Source organism: Oryza sativa, chromosome 1 (assembly GCF_034140825.1).
Source record: "Oryza sativa Japonica Group chromosome 1, ASM3414082v1".
NCBI classification, from domain to species: Eukaryota; Viridiplantae; Streptophyta; class Magnoliopsida; order Poales; family Poaceae; genus Oryza; species Oryza sativa.
Genome location: NC_089035.1, coordinates 35,742,659 through 35,760,640, shown reverse-complemented (window position 1 = coordinate 35,760,640; position 17,982 = coordinate 35,742,659). Strand labels below are relative to the sequence as shown.

The 17,982-nt window shown below is 45.4% G+C and overlaps 2 protein-coding genes across 2 annotated transcripts; both read left to right on the top strand.

Moving 5' to 3' along the window:
* Positions 1–4,842: 4,842 nt before the first annotated feature.
* On the top strand, positions 4,843–5,744 carry LOC4327617 (non-specific lipid-transfer protein 1). The gene is made up of 2 exons (XM_015774236.3): positions 4,843–5,293; positions 5,380–5,744. Exons 1-2 carry the CDS (start codon positions 4,941–4,943, stop codon positions 5,387–5,389), a joined length of 363 nt encoding a protein of 120 aa, XP_015629722.1. The 5' UTR covers positions 4,843–4,940; the 3' UTR covers positions 5,390–5,744.
* Positions 5,745–12,766: 7,022 nt separating this feature from the next.
* LOC4327616 (RING-H2 finger protein ATL74) lies at positions 12,767–14,135 on the top strand. The gene is made up of 2 exons (XM_066305003.1): positions 12,767–12,890; positions 12,968–14,135. The coding sequence occupies exon 2, from the start codon at positions 13,141–13,143 to the stop codon at positions 13,765–13,767; it is 627 nt and encodes a 208-aa protein (XP_066161100.1). The 5' UTR covers positions 12,767–12,890; positions 12,968–13,140; the 3' UTR covers positions 13,768–14,135.
* The last annotated feature ends 3,847 nt before the right edge of the window (positions 14,136–17,982 follow it).

Below are 17,982 nucleotides of genomic sequence, written 5' to 3'. Positions count from 1 at the left end.
CACTCCCCTTCCCCCTCCCCCATCGGTGGCGACACTCCCCCTTCCCCCACCGGCGGGGACGTTCCTTCTCCCCCTCTCCTTCCAGTCTCGCCGGCATGGCACATGTCAGTGAGTGCTCGACGCAGTGCAGCGACGGCAAGGGTACGACAGCGACGACGACGGCGGCGACGACCATCCTTCCCCTTCCTCTCTCCCCGTCAGCCTCAATGGCGGGGCTACGAGCCTACGGCGCGGAGACCTCGGCGATGGCCATCCACCTCTCTTTCTCTCCTCTGTCTCCAAGCAAGAGGAGAGCGTCGGAGGGCGGGGCACCGGGTAGAGGGAGGGGGTGCCAGCGCGGGTTGGGATGTGCCGAGTGTGGCCATGCCCAGCGGGCAAGGCCACGACAGGAGCGCGGTCGGCGGCGATGGCGACGAGCTCGGAACAACCGGATTTGACGGCAAGCTTGCTCATCTGTGTGATTTTTTTCCTCTCTTTTTCCCCTTTTTTTAGGTTTCTCGATTTGTGTAATTGTCCGATTGGATGATTATTTTAGATTCTCCGTGAAGAACAAAAAATTCGCCCTTTTTTTTATCACGAACGGAGGTTTTTTTCTCCGCGTCATTGATGACTCAGACTTTCCTTTCTTTTTCTTTTTATATGTTTTTTCGCCTTTTTATATGTTTTATCACGAACGATGGAAAAATCTTTAATTTTTTAAGTAGTACTCATGTATGTGCTAATGAGTGCTAATGAGGTTTATCGTTACTTGCCTTAAAAATCTGTTTTTAAAACTACCGATCGAACTTAAGCCTGAGTCGGACTTCTTTTGAATTTTTTTTATTACGGACGAGAAGTCCTTTTTTTCAAGGGAGTCGGAAGTTTTTTTTATAATAGGAGTCAGAATTTTTTTTTCGACAGAAGTCTTTTTCTCGCTGTTTTTTTTCTACGTGTTTTTCTTTACGGTCATACGGACGACGGAAACAAGTTTTACTTTTTAAGTAGAGATATATATATAAGTAGAAGTAGAAGTAGAAGTAGATTGTGGTTTAAGAGACTCGACGTCAAGTTGAAGGACCTGGAGTGAACTTATTCTTTCATGAGTCCATGGCATGGATCTGTGCTACATCGAAATTGCTCACAGAGCCCTTTTATAGTTTTATCTCCGGGCTCGTCTAGTTCTTTCCTCAAAAGTTAACAGCTGTAGCATCAACCTGTGAAATTGTGCATGTGAAAGTTCATTCCATTTCCATGTCGGTAACTTCATGTACATGTTGGTGTACATGCTTTTACCTTCATCACCACCGGTCCACGGCACCATGGCATAAGTTCATAACAGCTGCTTGTTGCTACGTTTGGCAGTTCGCATACATGTTTATTGAATTATAGGGCTTCTTCACTTTACTATAAATAAAAACCTACTAAACTTTGGCAATGTTAAATTTTGATAAGGTAAGGTGAAGATATGTAGTATTTAGTTTAATACCTTATTAAATGTTGAGACTAGTTTTGTCCCTTTTTTTTTTTGATAGGTTGGCGTTGAGACCCTGCCACGTCGGCGAGGGGATTGTCCTCGGCTCCATGTGGGCAAGGGATCAACGCCAACGTAGCTGGCGTTGGTATGTACAACCTTAGGGCCAGTGTCCCTGGCGTTGAACTGATGGTCTTTTTTTGGTTGAAATTTTTTTACACGGTCAAGTTTTGAAATAAGTTTTGAGAAAGTCTAATTTGTTAAAAAAATTTGTAGACTATAAAGTTTTAGAATTATAAAAAATGGTAAGGTTGTGTTATCGTGGTGGTATCATCGAAATTTGGAATGGCTGAGAATGGTAAGGAAGTGCACTGATTAAACTGCATTGATCTTGTGGTGACCAGTCGGTTCGACTTACCGTCGGTAACCGCGCGGTTATCATGGTTATCGGGCTTACCGCGGGGGTACGGTAATATAAATACCGCGGTAACCTCTTTAAATTCAAATAAATTTAAAAAATAATTTGAATTTTTGATAAATTTTACACAGTTTTGTACGGTTTTTTGCGGTTACCGCGCGGTAACCGTGCTTACCGCCGGGGCACGGTAACCCTAGCCCCAACGGTTTGGGAAACCCTGTTGACCACCGGAGAAATCTGGTGAGCAAAAAAAGGAGAGGAAAAATTTACAGCAGGTCCCCGAATAGCCGCGCGCTATTCTGAAATGAATGACGGTGCAGAGACATCAGTGGAAAATGTAGCGAGTAGTTCGCGTGCACTTAATTTTCACCTGCCAACAAACTTCTTCTATCCACTGCCATGAACAGCTACCACGTAATCAACAACAGTCGGCACGCACCATACAGGCATGCACACACTATTGGCCATTTTCTTTCCCCTGTTGATCGCAACAAGAACTTGCTTCATACAGCGCATGTACGAGACGCGATGTTGCAATGTTGCATGCATACGATCGAGACGTACGCAGTAAATAAAAGGCGAGAGCTAGCTAGCTAGCCGGCTATCGCATTGACGCCTCCTGCTGCTGGCCTCACAGACCGGGGCAGCAGCGGCTGTAAATGTAATCAGATGGCTCTCACATGGCCGCTGCTCGTATAGCTTCATAAATTCGTCCTTGCCACCTACACAAGCAGAGCCAGCAACCCCGTCGTCAGAAGTGTTGGCAGATCTAAATCTGTAAGGAAGCAGCATCTGATGAACCCGATCGACCAGCATCTAGCTCATCTAGCTCCGCCATTTACGCTCGATCGCAGAGGTGCAATGGCTTTAGGCAGGCCACGTCCGGGGCAAGTCATTAAATCAGAGGTACTCCATGGCTCCATGCAACAGTCACGCGTTACGGACTCGCTGTCGCCTGTCGGTGAACGAACCTGTGCAATTCTGCGTCATATTGGACGGTCTCGAATTATTGGCCGAACAATCTGGAGTCTGCAGGACTATACGTCGGTCCATGCAGAATTTGTTCGTCGATCTGATTATTGTAGCAAAAAACCGAGCTAGACACACGATAGGATTAGGATATACATCGACACCCATAGTCTCTTGCAACACGTCGGATCTCAATTAGTATCTGCACTAACCATATTGATCTAACAAAACATGATTATAGTGTAAGATCAATGTGTGTTTTGATTCTTATTCTGTGATGAACAATTGACATATGTGATTATCGGTTTTGATATTTGGAGATTATCGTCGAAGTGGTTTTGGAGATAATCAATTTTCAGGAGATGAATAGGGTTTACTGATTTGTCGGGACCGGTCAGACCGGGCGGTTGTTGCCGGTCAGACAGGAGCTATGTGAGCGGTCAGACCGGCTTGCCCGCGGTCTGACCGGCCGACGCTGTGTCGGTTTCGGTTTCGGGTTGTTTCTTTGGATATCCGTGATTGTTTCATGGTTATGGCTTATAGATGGATACTATACGTATATAATACTGTTGTTTGCTACGAATGAGTTAAGTTGGAGATAGCTTGGTCTCGAAATATGGTTTCTTTGTTTGTTTCATGTATAGGTGACTCGATGCCTCGGGAGAGTATTTGCGGTGATGGACCGGGAGTCGGCTTAGTGGTAAGACGATATCCGTGGTGGTTAGATATCATACGAGATACTAAGACTAGAGTTGATGCACGTGGTTGGTGAAGATTCCATATGGCATACGATGGAGGTATTGTGTGCGTATGGGATGCGGAGTCGAATTTGGAAGGAGTCCAAATTTGGTACGATTGGTTATGTTGAGTTTCTTTCTTGTACTAGAGGGTTTCGTAAGGTGTTTAGGACTCTTAGTATGAGTTTGGTTCGTGGCTTTAGGCTGCCTACCTCATGTATAAATAGAGGGGGAGCGTGAGGCTTTCCGGTATCGCTTTTTTATCGCTTTTCAAAGCGTGGAGTTGATAGTTTAGTTAGGGTTTCGAGTTTAGTCAAGATTTTTGTAAGGAATGCTGTTGTTGCACTTTGTAAACACAGAGAGAAGCAATAAAGTTGTCATCTACTTTGAGAGTTCTTCGATTTGTGTTTCACCAGGTTTCGGCGGTCTAACCGGCATCTCACCGGCGGTCAGACCGGCGACCTACTGGCGGTCAGACCGGCTAAGGCGAGGCGGTCAGACCGGCGGCGGCGACAGGAGCTGGCGATTGATCTCGGCGGTTCGACCGGTGTTACAACCTCGGTCAGACCGACGATATCCAGGCGGTCAGACCGGCGCTACTACTTCGGTCAGACCGCGATCCATCGATTTCGAGGATAACTTTTATTTTCGCTAAATTTTTTTTGTTTTTGGGTATACCAACCATTCACTCCTCTCTGGTTGGTTTAGTTCTTGTGATTTAATCTTACATATAGTGAGTTCTCGCTTGCTGTTTTTGCTTCTCTTCCTTTTGCTGGAGCTTATTGGTTTCTTAGCCAGCGTTTCTAGTTTCTCTTTCTTTTCCTGTTCCCGAATCCCGGGCGATGGTTGTCCGGCTGCCGTGTCGTGTAAAAACTTGCTTTTGCTTATTCTAATAGAATGACGTGTAATTCCTTGTCACATTCATAAAAAAAATGAATTAATCATCGCTTCACCGTCAAAAGTTGTATGGTTAATCCTACCGAATTGTCAAATCGAGCATGGCATACGTTAAAAAGCTCAAACAGCAAGTGCATCTTGCAGACTACACCATCACAGAGTCCAGAATTATCAGAACGATCAAACGTCTGGTAAAAATGCATCCCCCAAAAAACCCTCCTCCTATTTCAGTCAAATTCTGACCACACACACGGCCATCTGCTACCAGCTCGCGTTCTTAACTCCTCCCCTAAATGCACTCAACAACCTTAGTAAATCCAAGCTAAGCTTCCTCCGCTATATAAACACCCCCAGGAAGCCCCATTCCATCCACACGTTTCAGCTGTCTTTCAGTGTTCACGTAGGTTGTAGAGAGCACAACAACGTACGTACACAGCAGCAAAGACTGAGACTAGCTAGCTTAGCTGACATGGCTCCAAGGTGCGCGACGCTGGCGGTGGTGGTGGTGCTGGTGGCGGCCGTGGTGGCGCCGCCGACGGCGGTGCGCGCGGCTATCTCGTGCTCGGCGGTGTACAACACGCTGATGCCGTGCCTGCCGTACGTGCAGGCGGGGGGCACGGTGCCCAGGGCGTGCTGCGGCGGCATTCAGAGCCTGCTCGCCGCCGCCAACAACACCCCCGATCGCCGCACCATCTGCGGCTGCCTCAAGAACGTCGCCAACGGCGCCTCCGGGGGCCCCTACATCACCCGCGCCGCCGCGCTCCCCTCCAAGTGCAACGTCTCCCTCCCTTACAAGATCAGCACCAGCGTCAACTGCAACGCGTACGTGCACGCATAAACACTCTCATACTCTCATTAAACGAAGTAGAAAATTTTTACAGACAAATTTAATTTCTTTCTTTGTGCAGGATAAACTAGGGCGGCCGGCCTGATGCGTACGTGTGTGCCCGCGCCTCCCGTACGAGAGGAGAATAAAATGTCATTAGTACCATCAAATTAAGCTAGCTAGTTAAGCTTTACGAAAATCGATCCCTTTCTTCCTCTGTGGTGTTTAGCAGTTTAGGGATCGTATGTCTCCACAGTTCCTACTATAGTGTCGCTTGGGCGATGGTGGAGCTATATTGTGCACTTTATAAGGTGGTGTTATTATGTAACGCCTGTGCTAGCTTTGGTCCTGATGTTCTCCATGTGAACTGTGTCAACCGTCCATTGTTCTGCAAATCTGCAGTATGTACTGTGTGTGATAGTATCAAGCTGAACTTCTGAACATGCATATGAACCCTCTTCACATGCACGGGAAAAGACATTCCGAACGCCATCATTTAGCAATACCACGCTCTTATCACTCGATCATTGTTACGGATTATCTAGTTGATTGTAAGGGTGAATATTATAAAAAATAAACTTAAAAAAACAGCTTAACACAAGTTGTTTAAAGTAATTTAAGTAGAATAAAGTCCTTCGAGAAAATATATTTTCAGAAAATGGAACAAATAATCCGTTCATCAATAACTAGCCTACTATGGTAATGAGATCCTATTATTTTCCATCGGTGTGTGTTTTATAGCCTGTGCACATATATTTTATATATGTATTTTATAATATTTGTGCAAAATCATTAAACCTATATACAGTGAAAACCATTATGAAATTATTCTAAAAACCTAGGCGATCATGGCCGCCTGGTTGGAAGGAATGTGGGTACATATCCTTGTAATGATTTCTTCCTCAAACACGTTCTTTTGAAACAACTAAAATATAGTGCAATGTTTTCCATTGATATAGTAGGAAAAATATCAAGTCTATATATAGCTCTAAGGCTATAGCCATGAAAAAAAAATACACACATAACCATACATTTTGAGTGCATCATGAATAGCTTACCCAAGGATGAGGATATTATTTATAAACAATGTTTACTATAGATGTATATATACATATATCGAAAAATTATATGCACCACCTTATCTCTTCCCCTGCTTATTCTCTAGGTCTTTTCTTTTCCTTCTGTCTTTCTTTCCAGTATAGCAAAATTATATGCACCACCTTATCTTTTCCCCTGCTTATTCTCTAGGTCTTTTCTTTTCCTTCTGTCTTTCTTTCCAGTATAGCTTCATGCAATTCTGGAATCCTCTTGAAATTTCCCATCCATCTAATTCAATGGTTAAGATTGATTGACCCTCTTTTGTCTCCCAGTGAATCCGACGGCTAATATTTTTCAGATGATGTGGTTAATCCTCGTGTTTCACTTTTCGTTAGTTAAAGAGATATGGCGAACAAATTCGAGAGCGTTTTCCTTGTGGCTTTTGTAGGTGAACTATCTATATATTTTTCAATAAATTTTCTCATAAAGTGGAGGTTGGGGGGGGGGGGTAGAATACTCCCACTCGTGCATGCCTTGTGATTTTTTCCCTTAGCCGTTTGCATGAATTTTGAGTAAATCTAACTATTCAAAATTATATGAAAGTTACATACAAGTTACAATATAATTACACTATAATTATATTGTATTTAATTTTGATTTTTGGGAGAAAATTTATCAATAAATGTTTAGCAAAATCGTTGTAGATTACCGATAAATATTATAGCACCCTCAATGCACTGAGCTGCTGAGGTAATATATGGGCTTAATTCGAAAGCCCAGTTCCGGCCTCTTTCTATCCACCGTACAAAAGGACCGTCTCGTTTCAGTTGAAAGGCCGAATTTTGAGAGAACGGCCCAAAAAAGGGGCCAAACGGCCCACTTCTCCGTGCCTACTGCCTACGCGTGCGTGTGGCAGCCTGGCAGGTTTGCAGCAGTGGCCAGGATGGTAAAGCAGTAGCATTGCTCGATGCCAAACCGGCGGCCCGGCGCCGACGATCGCCGTGTGCCGACGCCCGTAGAGATTCGCCGATCTGTCCTTGCTCCGTTGGTTGATTGCGGCCACAGAGAATCGCGCCTAATTCTCCACCGTCCGTTTCAACAAGCTTAACGGTGTAGATCACCCGACGAATTTTTTTCTCACCTGCTAGGCGTGCCGTTGATTGCAAATTCGAACCCGACAGCAACAATGCCGCCGATGACAACACGAACAGTCGAACACGACGATGATGGTGATGAAGAAAAGGGCCCATGTTGTACAAAAAGTTTCTGCAGCGTGTGCCGGCTAGTAAATCTATAGTACTAGTACTAGTACTACCTTCTACTGCCTGCAACGAAAGGATACTCGACAAAGAAGACTAGGCGAATAGCAGGCGGCTGCCTTTGTTTCCTCCGTCAGCCAGCCGGGCATCGCTAATGCTAATGCTAATGCAGTCTTGTCAAGTGGCTTTTGAGGTTTTGCTAAAAAGATACTGAGCTTCCGAGAGATGACACGATTGATCAGAGATAGAAGAACGATGCGGAGAGTGAGACTTGAGAGATAGCTCGAGGAGTTGGAGTACGCCCAATGAGCCATGCACACAACGGGCCAGGGATACGTACTTGCTGCCAGGCCTCCTAGTGTTACCGTGTCAGCACCGGATATTTTCACTTTACCCTTCGGTGGAGGTAAACAGCCAAGATGGCCCCGGTCCACCGCAAATATCTTTCACACCGTCCGTCACTCTAGCCAGCCAGCGAGCATCAGTTTGGCAGAAATCACTGATCAGGTGTCTAGCTGTCGCGCTGACCAAAAGAAAATGCAAAGTTTACAGAAGAAGTCCACGGTAAGTGTTGTGGTCATGGCAAATGTTCAGCGGAAAAACTGCCACGCTGGCATCGTTAGTTGTCAGTTGTCACAGCCAAATGGTCATATGTTCCTGGCGTTAATTTATCCTTACGATTTTGTTCAATTAATCCCATCTAATATTTTTTTCATGGGAAATGGCCAAACAAGGCCTAAGTAAATTTTGAAAAACTATGGTTGTTTAGTTCAAACTATCACTAATCACTTTGCTACAATTTTAATTGGGTATTTCACAAAATTATAACAATAACAAATGATTTTATTAGAAAACTATAACTACATTCTCTATGTGTATGGCGTGTAAGGCCAACTTAAAACGATGTGAGTATTACATATTTGGATGATATGTGGGCTCAAATTTATGAGACAAATAAAGTCGCAGCTTTATTAAAGAACTCCCATGTTACACTATTGTTGCGGTTCTCTGAAATGATGAGTTAAACTTGTAGCAAACTACATTTTTGACAAATTAGTTACAACTTTCTAAAATTAACTCCCCTTAATTTCCTTGTATCTTATAAACCACTTACATATTTTCTTTTACTTACGGCCATAACAACAGCTTGAGGTAGCTCTTTTTTTTTAAAAAAAAAAACAAGAAGAAATACAACCAAGCAGAGCGAGGGTGTACATATAATTTTTTTTATTTCAAAAACACTGTACACAAGCAGGGCTATTCACATGCACACCCTACTCTTATAAGCATCATCGAGAGACTGACCAGCATATATTAAGTGTCAAGTCTAAGACTTTTATAATTACGAGCATAACGTGTCAAGTTTAGAACTTTCGTAAATACAAGCATCAACATGTTAAGTTTATGATTTAAATTCTGGTGAACATATTCCATTATAAATAACATAACAAGTTAAGCTACGCTAACTTTGAAGTTAAACCAGTAATACGATGTAGTGGAGTCACTTATAATATAAGCCTTAAGGTCCAATTCACTTAAAGATTCGTGCATAACTCAGCCTCCGATCCTATCCACCTCCGGTGCGTTCTTTTGTTATCCAATGAGCCGTTGGGATAAGAGTTCTAAAGTTAGACGCCATGACCAACATCATCAACGGCAACCCTATAGAAGGAAGCCACGGCTGAAGATGGGGGAGAAGAAGATTTGTCGCCAAACCGGCAATCCATATAGGCACTAGAGAGGTGGTGCGAATGTTTGTGCAGGGATGGACGTGGGCGGCAACTAAAGCTAGCTACTGTGATGATTCCATCAATGCTAGTACTACAGAAACCGACATTTTGTAGCGTGTTAGTGGCAAGATTTGATTATGATTACGTGAAAAGAAAATTTGATTATGGTGAATGACGCTGTCCATATACATCCTAATCTTTTGTCCCATACATTTGCCACTTGAAGAGTACTATAGAGGATAAGGAGCTCGGATTTGTTCTGATCCCGTACAGATCTTAAGACCTGATACTCTGCGATCAAGGGAAGATGCATCTCAAATTGATGAAATTAACACGAAATTGGTGGTTGGATTAGAGTTGATAGATGGATAGGAAAAAAAAGCTCATATTGCTGATGCGTGCTCTAGCTTCCCGATTAGCTTGAACGTTAACATAAAATCCCGGATAATCCAGTGCCTAGCTCATCGGGATTGTTTACTTGCCTCTTGATGACGAGCAATTCCAGCTCTTCAATGATCTGGTCAATAGGAGTAGTTGTTAAGGATTGCTGATGCCATGTCACAAAATCCACGTAAAACCAGCTGCGATATGGGAGTAAAAAAAATGCAAATCCTAAAGCGATCTATGCCTGGGTCAGAGGAGGCAAAGTGGACATGTCTAACCGTTCGTGCAACAATGACAGTAGCAACAACAGCTGGGGATCGTCGAACCGTCCGTGCACGGATGACTTTTTAACTTTGAAATTTTAAATCCCTAACAATACGACGCGTACATCTGGACGAGCCGGTGGTGAATTAGTTGGATTTGTAGTTCTGCATATGACAAAGGTTGCTGATCTTGCCACTGGCTTAAATATTATATTGCTTAATGACTTCGTGTCTTGGTGCATATGTATTTTGTAATTAAGCTGGGACAAGAACCCACGTTTCTGCATGAGGCTTTTGTGATGTTTAATTGGGGTTTAGGTAAACGCTGGAACGGCCGAAATGGATCCTCTGTATAGCGGGGGTAAACGGTAACTTTGAAGTTCAATTTATGGCCCAGTTCAAGCTAGCGCAACAAAAGTAATAACCTCTGTTTCCTTTCTTTTCGATTACACTGAACACACAGCACACATATATGCGCGTGTACACACACTTCTACACGTACTTAAATGGACAAAGACCGGCAATAAATCCCTAGCCTCACTAAAATATTATCAAGTGTGCATATGTATGTAATATCTGTAGTACCATAATTCAAACCCTTCGTAGGTAAAGTAAGGAGCAGATCCTCTAACATAATTCAAACTAAACATAACTGAACATGCAATTAAGTCACTGATATGTAAATCCCACTTTATTATAACTCAATTGTACAATAGTTAAGTCAAAAGAACCCATTACAGGTAAAGTAATACATATACAACTCGCTAGCGGTCTGGTGGCCGTCGTCTAGGGCCTGTTTACCTTAGCATTTTTGTACCGGCTTCGACTCTCTGGTTCTCCTAGTCTCTTGTCAGTTGTGGAAGGAGCATGACTTCAAAGTTTTCGACTCGGCACTTTTCTCGGTCTCCGTGGTTCTAGAGTCCATCCTCTCGGAGGGTCGCATGTGGTCTTCCGCTAGTGTTGCTACTTTTCTAGATTTTTTGGGGATGTAGTGTGGCTCCGCCTCCACCCTCCCGTAGCTTTGAGTAGCTTTTATCCGTAGTAGTTTACCTTTCTTTTACCTAGTTGCGGTTCTTGTTTTTTCGTTTTCTTCCTTCCCTTGGCATAGGTTTGTGAGCTTGTCTGGCCGATTGCATTGTGTAACAAAAACTCTTTTCCTTCTAATATATTGTCATGCTATTCTTTTGTGCGCGCGAAATAAAAAATATGTTTAAAAACAAAATTGCAATTGGTAGTTTCATGGGGCATATAAGTGTTGTTGTTCAGTCCAACTATTTGTTGTCCTAATTAGACATAGCTATGATAACCATCTGTAGCTAGTACCACAGAGAATCAAGCTGTAAGAACTGCCGTTTTTTTGCACGGGTGCTTTTGTGTTGTTTATCCAGGGATTAGATGAGCACTACAAGTCTACAACAAGCTGCATGCTTAACGCCTTAGTTAACATCTCATTCTGTATTAGTGCTTTAATTCGGGACTGTGACAGTCGGATTTAATTAGGAGATAAGGTTTTGAGCTGGCCTTGTCCGATCTCTGCCTGCAGAAAAGTGCCCAGCCTATACACACGATCTGTCACCGGCATACTGATTTTATGGTTAAAGGGGGAACTTTTCTTATTAGTGGATCTTTATGGGGGCCAAACATATTAGATTAGACGAATTAATTTGGCTGCGGATCTCATTAGTGTCATGATCCGATACACTGATGCATGCGCACTACTATCTAAACCTAGCTAGCATCTAACCTTCGACAAAACGAACCCAGCGATTGATTGTTACTTCCCAAAAGGCCAAAACGAAGCTAGCTAATTAACTGCGGCGAGCGGAGTCCTGGTAAGCATGCACGTTGCCTCTCTGATAAGTGGAATGGTCGAAAGACCAGGCTAGGACTCTAGAACTCACCTGTTCCTTCTTTTTTTTTTTTGCATATCTTTCACCCTCAAAATGAATAAAGGCTAATGCACGCTCGCGCAGTTGCAAAAGTAAGTTGCCTGAGATATTGATGTTGTTTTGAAAAAGAAATACTAGTAAACTGCTCTTTCTTTTGTGCTGTCTTGATATCGATATGATCTGCTTATAACTGAACCTTTAACCTTTTTAACAAATATTGAGGCTTTTGTCGGAAAAGGAGAACACTTCTAGTAGCTTCAAAGCACTCATCGCAGCATCTGCTGGCCTTCTTCCCTCCCAACCCCCCAAAAAAGAGAGAGTTACTAAGTAACAAATTGAACTGTACTTTATATAAGCTAATCATATCTGGCTCTCCCTAAAACTTGTCCTGTCCGACCGACAAGAAGATCATGCCCCATACTAGAGAGGTATAACCACTGGAATGAATCCTTGGGCTCCTGTATACATCTCCAAGCTTGCAAACGTGACAGCCTACCAGCTGCACCGCAAATGCCGTGTACTGCTTTCTGCCTCCTCTAAGCCTACCTGCTCCAAGGTAGGCACACGCCGAGTCTCGTTTCATCTCCATCTCCATCCGCGCGCGCGCGCGTGGCGGCGTGGGCCGTCCATCCATCCATTTGCAAGTGGCAACGCACCTGCCGCCCACCCGCACAGCCAGCAACCGCGTGGCCGTCGCGAGCCGCTGCCAACTGGCAAAGCGCCAAAGCGGGGGCAAAGATATTTGTCACGCGAGAGGAGAGAGGCCTCCGCTTTTGGATGGCCCACCGTAAAGTGACCCGGAGCCGAACCCCACCCACATCTGCCTGGCCCCACCTGCCGCCGTGCGGTGTGCCGGTGTTGGTGTTGCACCCATTATAAATCTCTCGTGGCATCTCGCGACGGATCGCTGTCTACTGCTACTACTACTACGGCTCAACTCCACTTGCTGTTGTTGATTCTCCTCCTCCTCCTCATCTCATCTCCCGAAATACTAATCCAGCTCGATCGTGTGGGAAAGAGATCACAGAAGGTACTTGGCTAGCTCACTCCATCAATCGATCGATCGGTACAGTTTAGCAACAGTTAAGCTTCACCTTTTTGTATTAGCTAGTGGCAGTCGCTACTACGTCCACGTCCTTTTGTGTTACGGATTGGTTCGCGAGCGAGATAACTGGTGAGTAGTAGTAGCTTTTCCACTGACCTGGACCTGTACATTCGGCGCATAATTTGCCGGGAAGCTTAGCGTGTTGTTCTAAGTTCTAGTAAGTTGGGGGGAGGCCATGGGGGTGCACACGAAGTCGATGAGCTGGTACATGGGGACGCCGGCCTCGCCGTCGCCGGGGAGCGCCGGGGAGGCGCAGCACGCACTGAGCAGCGGCGGGGGAGGGGGCAGCGACGCCAGCTTCGACACCAACATGGTGATCATCCTCGCGGCGCTGCTCTTCGCGCTGCTGTTCGCGCTCGGGCTCAACTCGCTCGCGCGGCTCATCATCCGGTGGGCGCGGCGGGCGGCGACGGGGGAAGGCGCCGGCGGCGGCGTGGAGGGGGCGGGCGCCGGCGGCGGGCTCAAGAAGCGCGCGCTCAGGAGCATCCCCATCGAGGTGTACGGCGGAGGTGGTGGAGGGAGCCCCGCCGCCGCGGCGGAGGTCTGCGCCATCTGCCTCGGCGAGTTCGCGGACGGCGAGAAGGTGCGCGTGCTGCCGCGCTGCGGCCATGGCTTCCACGTCCGCTGCGTCGACACGTGGCTCGTCTCCCACGACTCCTGCCCCACGTGCCGGGGCTCCGTCCTCCACGGCGCCACCACCAAGCACAAACCAACCGCCGCCGCCGCCGCCGCGGGCAGCCGGCGGCCGGGGAGCGAGGTCGACGCCCCCGCCGCCGCCGCCGTGACGGTGGTCATCGCGTGACCGGGGCAGGTGGGCCCCCGCTTCCCCCAGCCGCTGTGGGCCCAGTGTAACATACCCATGTAAAAAATCTCCTTTCTTGTTTTGGACCTATGTAAAAAAATCTCTCCTTGGGCCAGGCCATGGCCCATGGCCGTGAGATATTTTCCGACGTTGGTGCTGTGAGAGGATGACGGGTGGGCCCGCTCGTCTGTTCAGTTTGTAGGTTACTCACAGTAGTCCACCGTCCATTCGATTTCGATCTTGGCTAGCAAGGGCAGTTGTTGTGGAGGTTAGGAGGTACAGGACGCTTACAGTTACGTACAGGCTTGTAATATTACCGTATAAGTAGTATCATTTTGCGAGGAAATACCGTATATTTGTTGGTACAAGCGGGATCATATGCACACAAGTTTAATTTGATGCTTGCACCGAGCGGGAACTGCTAATAGATACACGGAAACAGCTAAAATAACATAAACGCTCAGGGAACCGACGAGGCTTTGTCGGGCAGTGGCTTCGCTCCTGGATTTTCTAGAATCATATCACATTGCCTTTTTATGAAAGATCCAGCATTATCGGCGTTATATTATATGCAAAATGAAAAGTGTACAAGTCCATTGCTGGTTGAGTTATTCAGTGATCTGTTCGAGAGTTGATGTGATGGTAACACATGATGTTGTCATATCAAAATACTAGTAACAGTTAGAAGCGTATTAGGCTGTGTTCGGATAGAAGGGATGGGAACTAATCCCTCCCGCACAAAAAACATAGCGATCCATTAGCACGTTATTAAGTAAGTATTAGTATTTTTTTAAAAAAATGGATTAATTTGATTTTTTAAGCAACTTTCGTATATAAACTTTTTTTAAAAAAATACACCGTTTAGTAGTTTGAAAAGCGTGCGCGTGGAAAACGAGGAAGAGGAGTTGGGAACATGGGGTTGCAAACTTGCTGGTGATGGAATGTGTTTGTCCATCCGAATTTAAGTAATAGATTTAACATGTTTACGATAATTTATTTTTTAAATGGTACTAGAATGATGTTTCCATCAACAACTAGACGCCTATGATAACTCTGTCAATATCAAGATTTAATTTTTAGATGTGCTAATAGGGATAAGGTAAGTGGTGAGTATGCTAGCGTTTATTGTACAGGTAGGATGAGGGGTGAATGTACGAGCATTTATATAAGCACCTATACTATGTAGACCTAAAAGCAAGGTAACTATGGTAACTTCAAGATTCGTGAATCTCAACTTTTTGGATGTGTATACGAGTACTTGTATTGTATTTTGAAAAAAAAAAGGTTGTATGCAGTACTATGGGCTTGTTCATTTTGCTACCATTTTCATCATTACCAAATTTTGATACATTTACCAAAAAAGTGACTACATTTAGTTTGATGCTAAATTTTAGTAACTATATAAGAAATCCTACCAAAATTTTGGCAACTATACCAAAATTTTGGCAATGCCAAAAATTTGGTAAGGTTGAAAATGGCATCAAAGGGCCTATTCACTTTGATACCATTTTCAACATTACCAAATTTTGGTAAAGTTACCAAAAAAGTGGCTACATTTAGTTTGCTGTCAAATTTTGGTGACTATATAAGAAATCCTGCCAAAATTTTGGCAAGTATGCCAAATTTTGGTAAGGTTTTTTTTTTTATCAAAGTGAACAGGCCCCAAGACTGGGGTGAGTGCAGTATTCTCACGATATGTGGACCCCATAGATTCTTGGATGTACATATCAGTACTACACGTGTAGAGAGTTGTATAAACATGATACACATTCCTCTTATGTTTACTTGGATTTTTTGTTTACCGCTTTACATTTAGAGAAAAAAAAAACTTGGTAGTACTTCATAATCTCTAGATCATATTTTCTCTTTCAGGTCCGATTAGTCTATTACGGTGTCAATTGCTCTAATCCTCATTTAATTTTCCCTCTTTTCCCCCTCTCCCCCCGCTTTAATATATTTCCCCTCCTCTTTGCTACACCAAGGCAGCTATGGTGGTATGGTGGAGGAAGCAGTGGCAACCATGCATCCCTGCCAACTCTTCCTTATGCAACTACCTAGTATGGCTGCCTAGTCCTCAACAACCGGTGATTGAAAGCACATGGTAAGCATCCTGCATAGGGTGCAGAGCAGTGTGACCATATTGCGATGAGCTCGATGGAGCCATGGTGGCAATGTGGAGGTGGAGCTCGTCGGGCCCTTGTCGACGTCTGAAGTCACGACTACAATATTTGCATGGTATGGGGATCGTTGGTACCAGGGTGGATGCGAGATTAAGGTAAAAGAGATGGAGACAGGGATTTTTATACAGGTTCGGGCCTCTTATCTGATAAGTAATAGCCCTACTCCTATTGCTGCTCTTATTCATCATAATCGCACCAGTACAATATTTGGAATAACCTATGTAACCGTTGTCGATTTGGCGGCTTAAAATACCATCACGTAGTCGACAACGCAGTAGTCTTCCTCCTCGAATTCGCACTCGGCGAGATCAGAGATAGTGCTAAATCTCTTTTGTTGGCCTCCGTAGACACCATATTGAGTTTGTCTAGGCTTATCTCTGATATCGATATCCGGCAGCTTGTCTTGGCGTGTGTTGGCTCGATCTGTTGTATGTCGTGTCTTGATTTTTTTTGTTCCTCCCCCCCTCCTCCTAGGGGGTCTATTTATAGTCATAGGTGTCCCCTTATCTAAGTAGAACTAGAGAGACTAATATGGATACAATCCGAGTAGTCCTTATAGTTTCCATATAGAACTCTATTCGTTCTTGCTTATCCGAATCTCCTTCTATATACGAGATATAATTCCGTATAAGACTTGGTACTTGGTGGGCCCTATCGAGCTTAGTCAACTACTATTATGTATGTGGTATACATAACCATGACAGTAACACCCGACTTCAATGCAAATGAACGAGTTCATGTTCTCAACCGAAGACCTTTGAAAAACCGTTGTCGTGCTCACTTGACCGTTCTTGGTGGCATGAGGAACTAGCCATTGGCATGGTGGATACAGGACCTCCTAAGGGCTCGACATGTCGTGTCGAGAACATGAAGAACGGCGACGCCCATGGCTCAGCAGCCGTCCTCGCCATTCTCATCTTGTTAGCGAGCTCAATGTAGATAAGAGGAGGAAAGAAGGCCCAATTAGCATCGCCAGGCGCCATGCCTGTAACGCCCCGATTTTCGTTCGGGATTAAAAATCAATTAATAATGCATTTCTAGAAATTATATTAAAAGTTAAAGCAATTTATTCGAATGAATTGATGGGAGAATTAAAATTTTCCCTTAAAAATCATTGGCCGGGAATATTTTGTAATATTCTTTGTGCCCTAAAATACTCTCCGGAATTTTCCGTGAATTTTCGGAGCTCGAGAAATAATTTTAATAGCACAAATTTCATTTAATCAATTAAAATAAAAAGAAAACAAATAAAATTTTCCCCTCTTTGTCTTTGGGCCGCTTTCGGCCCAAGATCCTTTCCCCTCCTTGGCCCGCTCGCCCCTCTCTCTTTCCCTTCTCCCTCTCGGGCCGACCCCTCCCTTTTTGGTCCGATCAACTTCCCCTCGCGCAAAGTCTAAATAACCCCCTGGCTCTCCTCCCTCTCTCCCTCCCCGACAGGTGGGCCCGACGACCCCACCTGTCAGGTCCTTCCTCTACCTTCGGCCTCTAGAGCCGAAACCGCCATTGCCGCCATTGCCACCCACGTCGCCGCCGATTCCGGCTCCTCCCGCTCGCGCCCTCGCGCCCAAACCGCATAAAATCGGTTCCCCTCCACCTCCTCCACCAAATCCCCCACTTTTCCCCAATTTTTGGCGCCAAATCGAGCCCCACTTCGCCCACGATGTCGCCCACGTCGCCGGCCGTTGCCGCTTCAAATCCGCCACGTCCGGCCACGATTTCTCCTCCCCGAGCCTATAAAAAGCACCCTCGTGCTCTCCTCTTCCGTTTCCCTCTCCTCCCCGAGCTCCTCGTTACCTCTCCCGTGTTCCTCGCGCGAGCCCGCGCTCCGCTGCTTTCCGGCGAGCTCCGGCTGCACGCCGCCGTTGCCGTAGCCACCGCCGCGCTGCGCCGCTTACACCACCGGCTTCGCCATGCCTCGCCGCACATCCGCCACCGCTCCATTTGCACAAACCTCCGCCGAAACTCCCCTTCCACCATGCACCCGAGTCGCATGTCGTCGCCGCCTGAGCCGATCCCGCGCCCTGCCACCACCGCA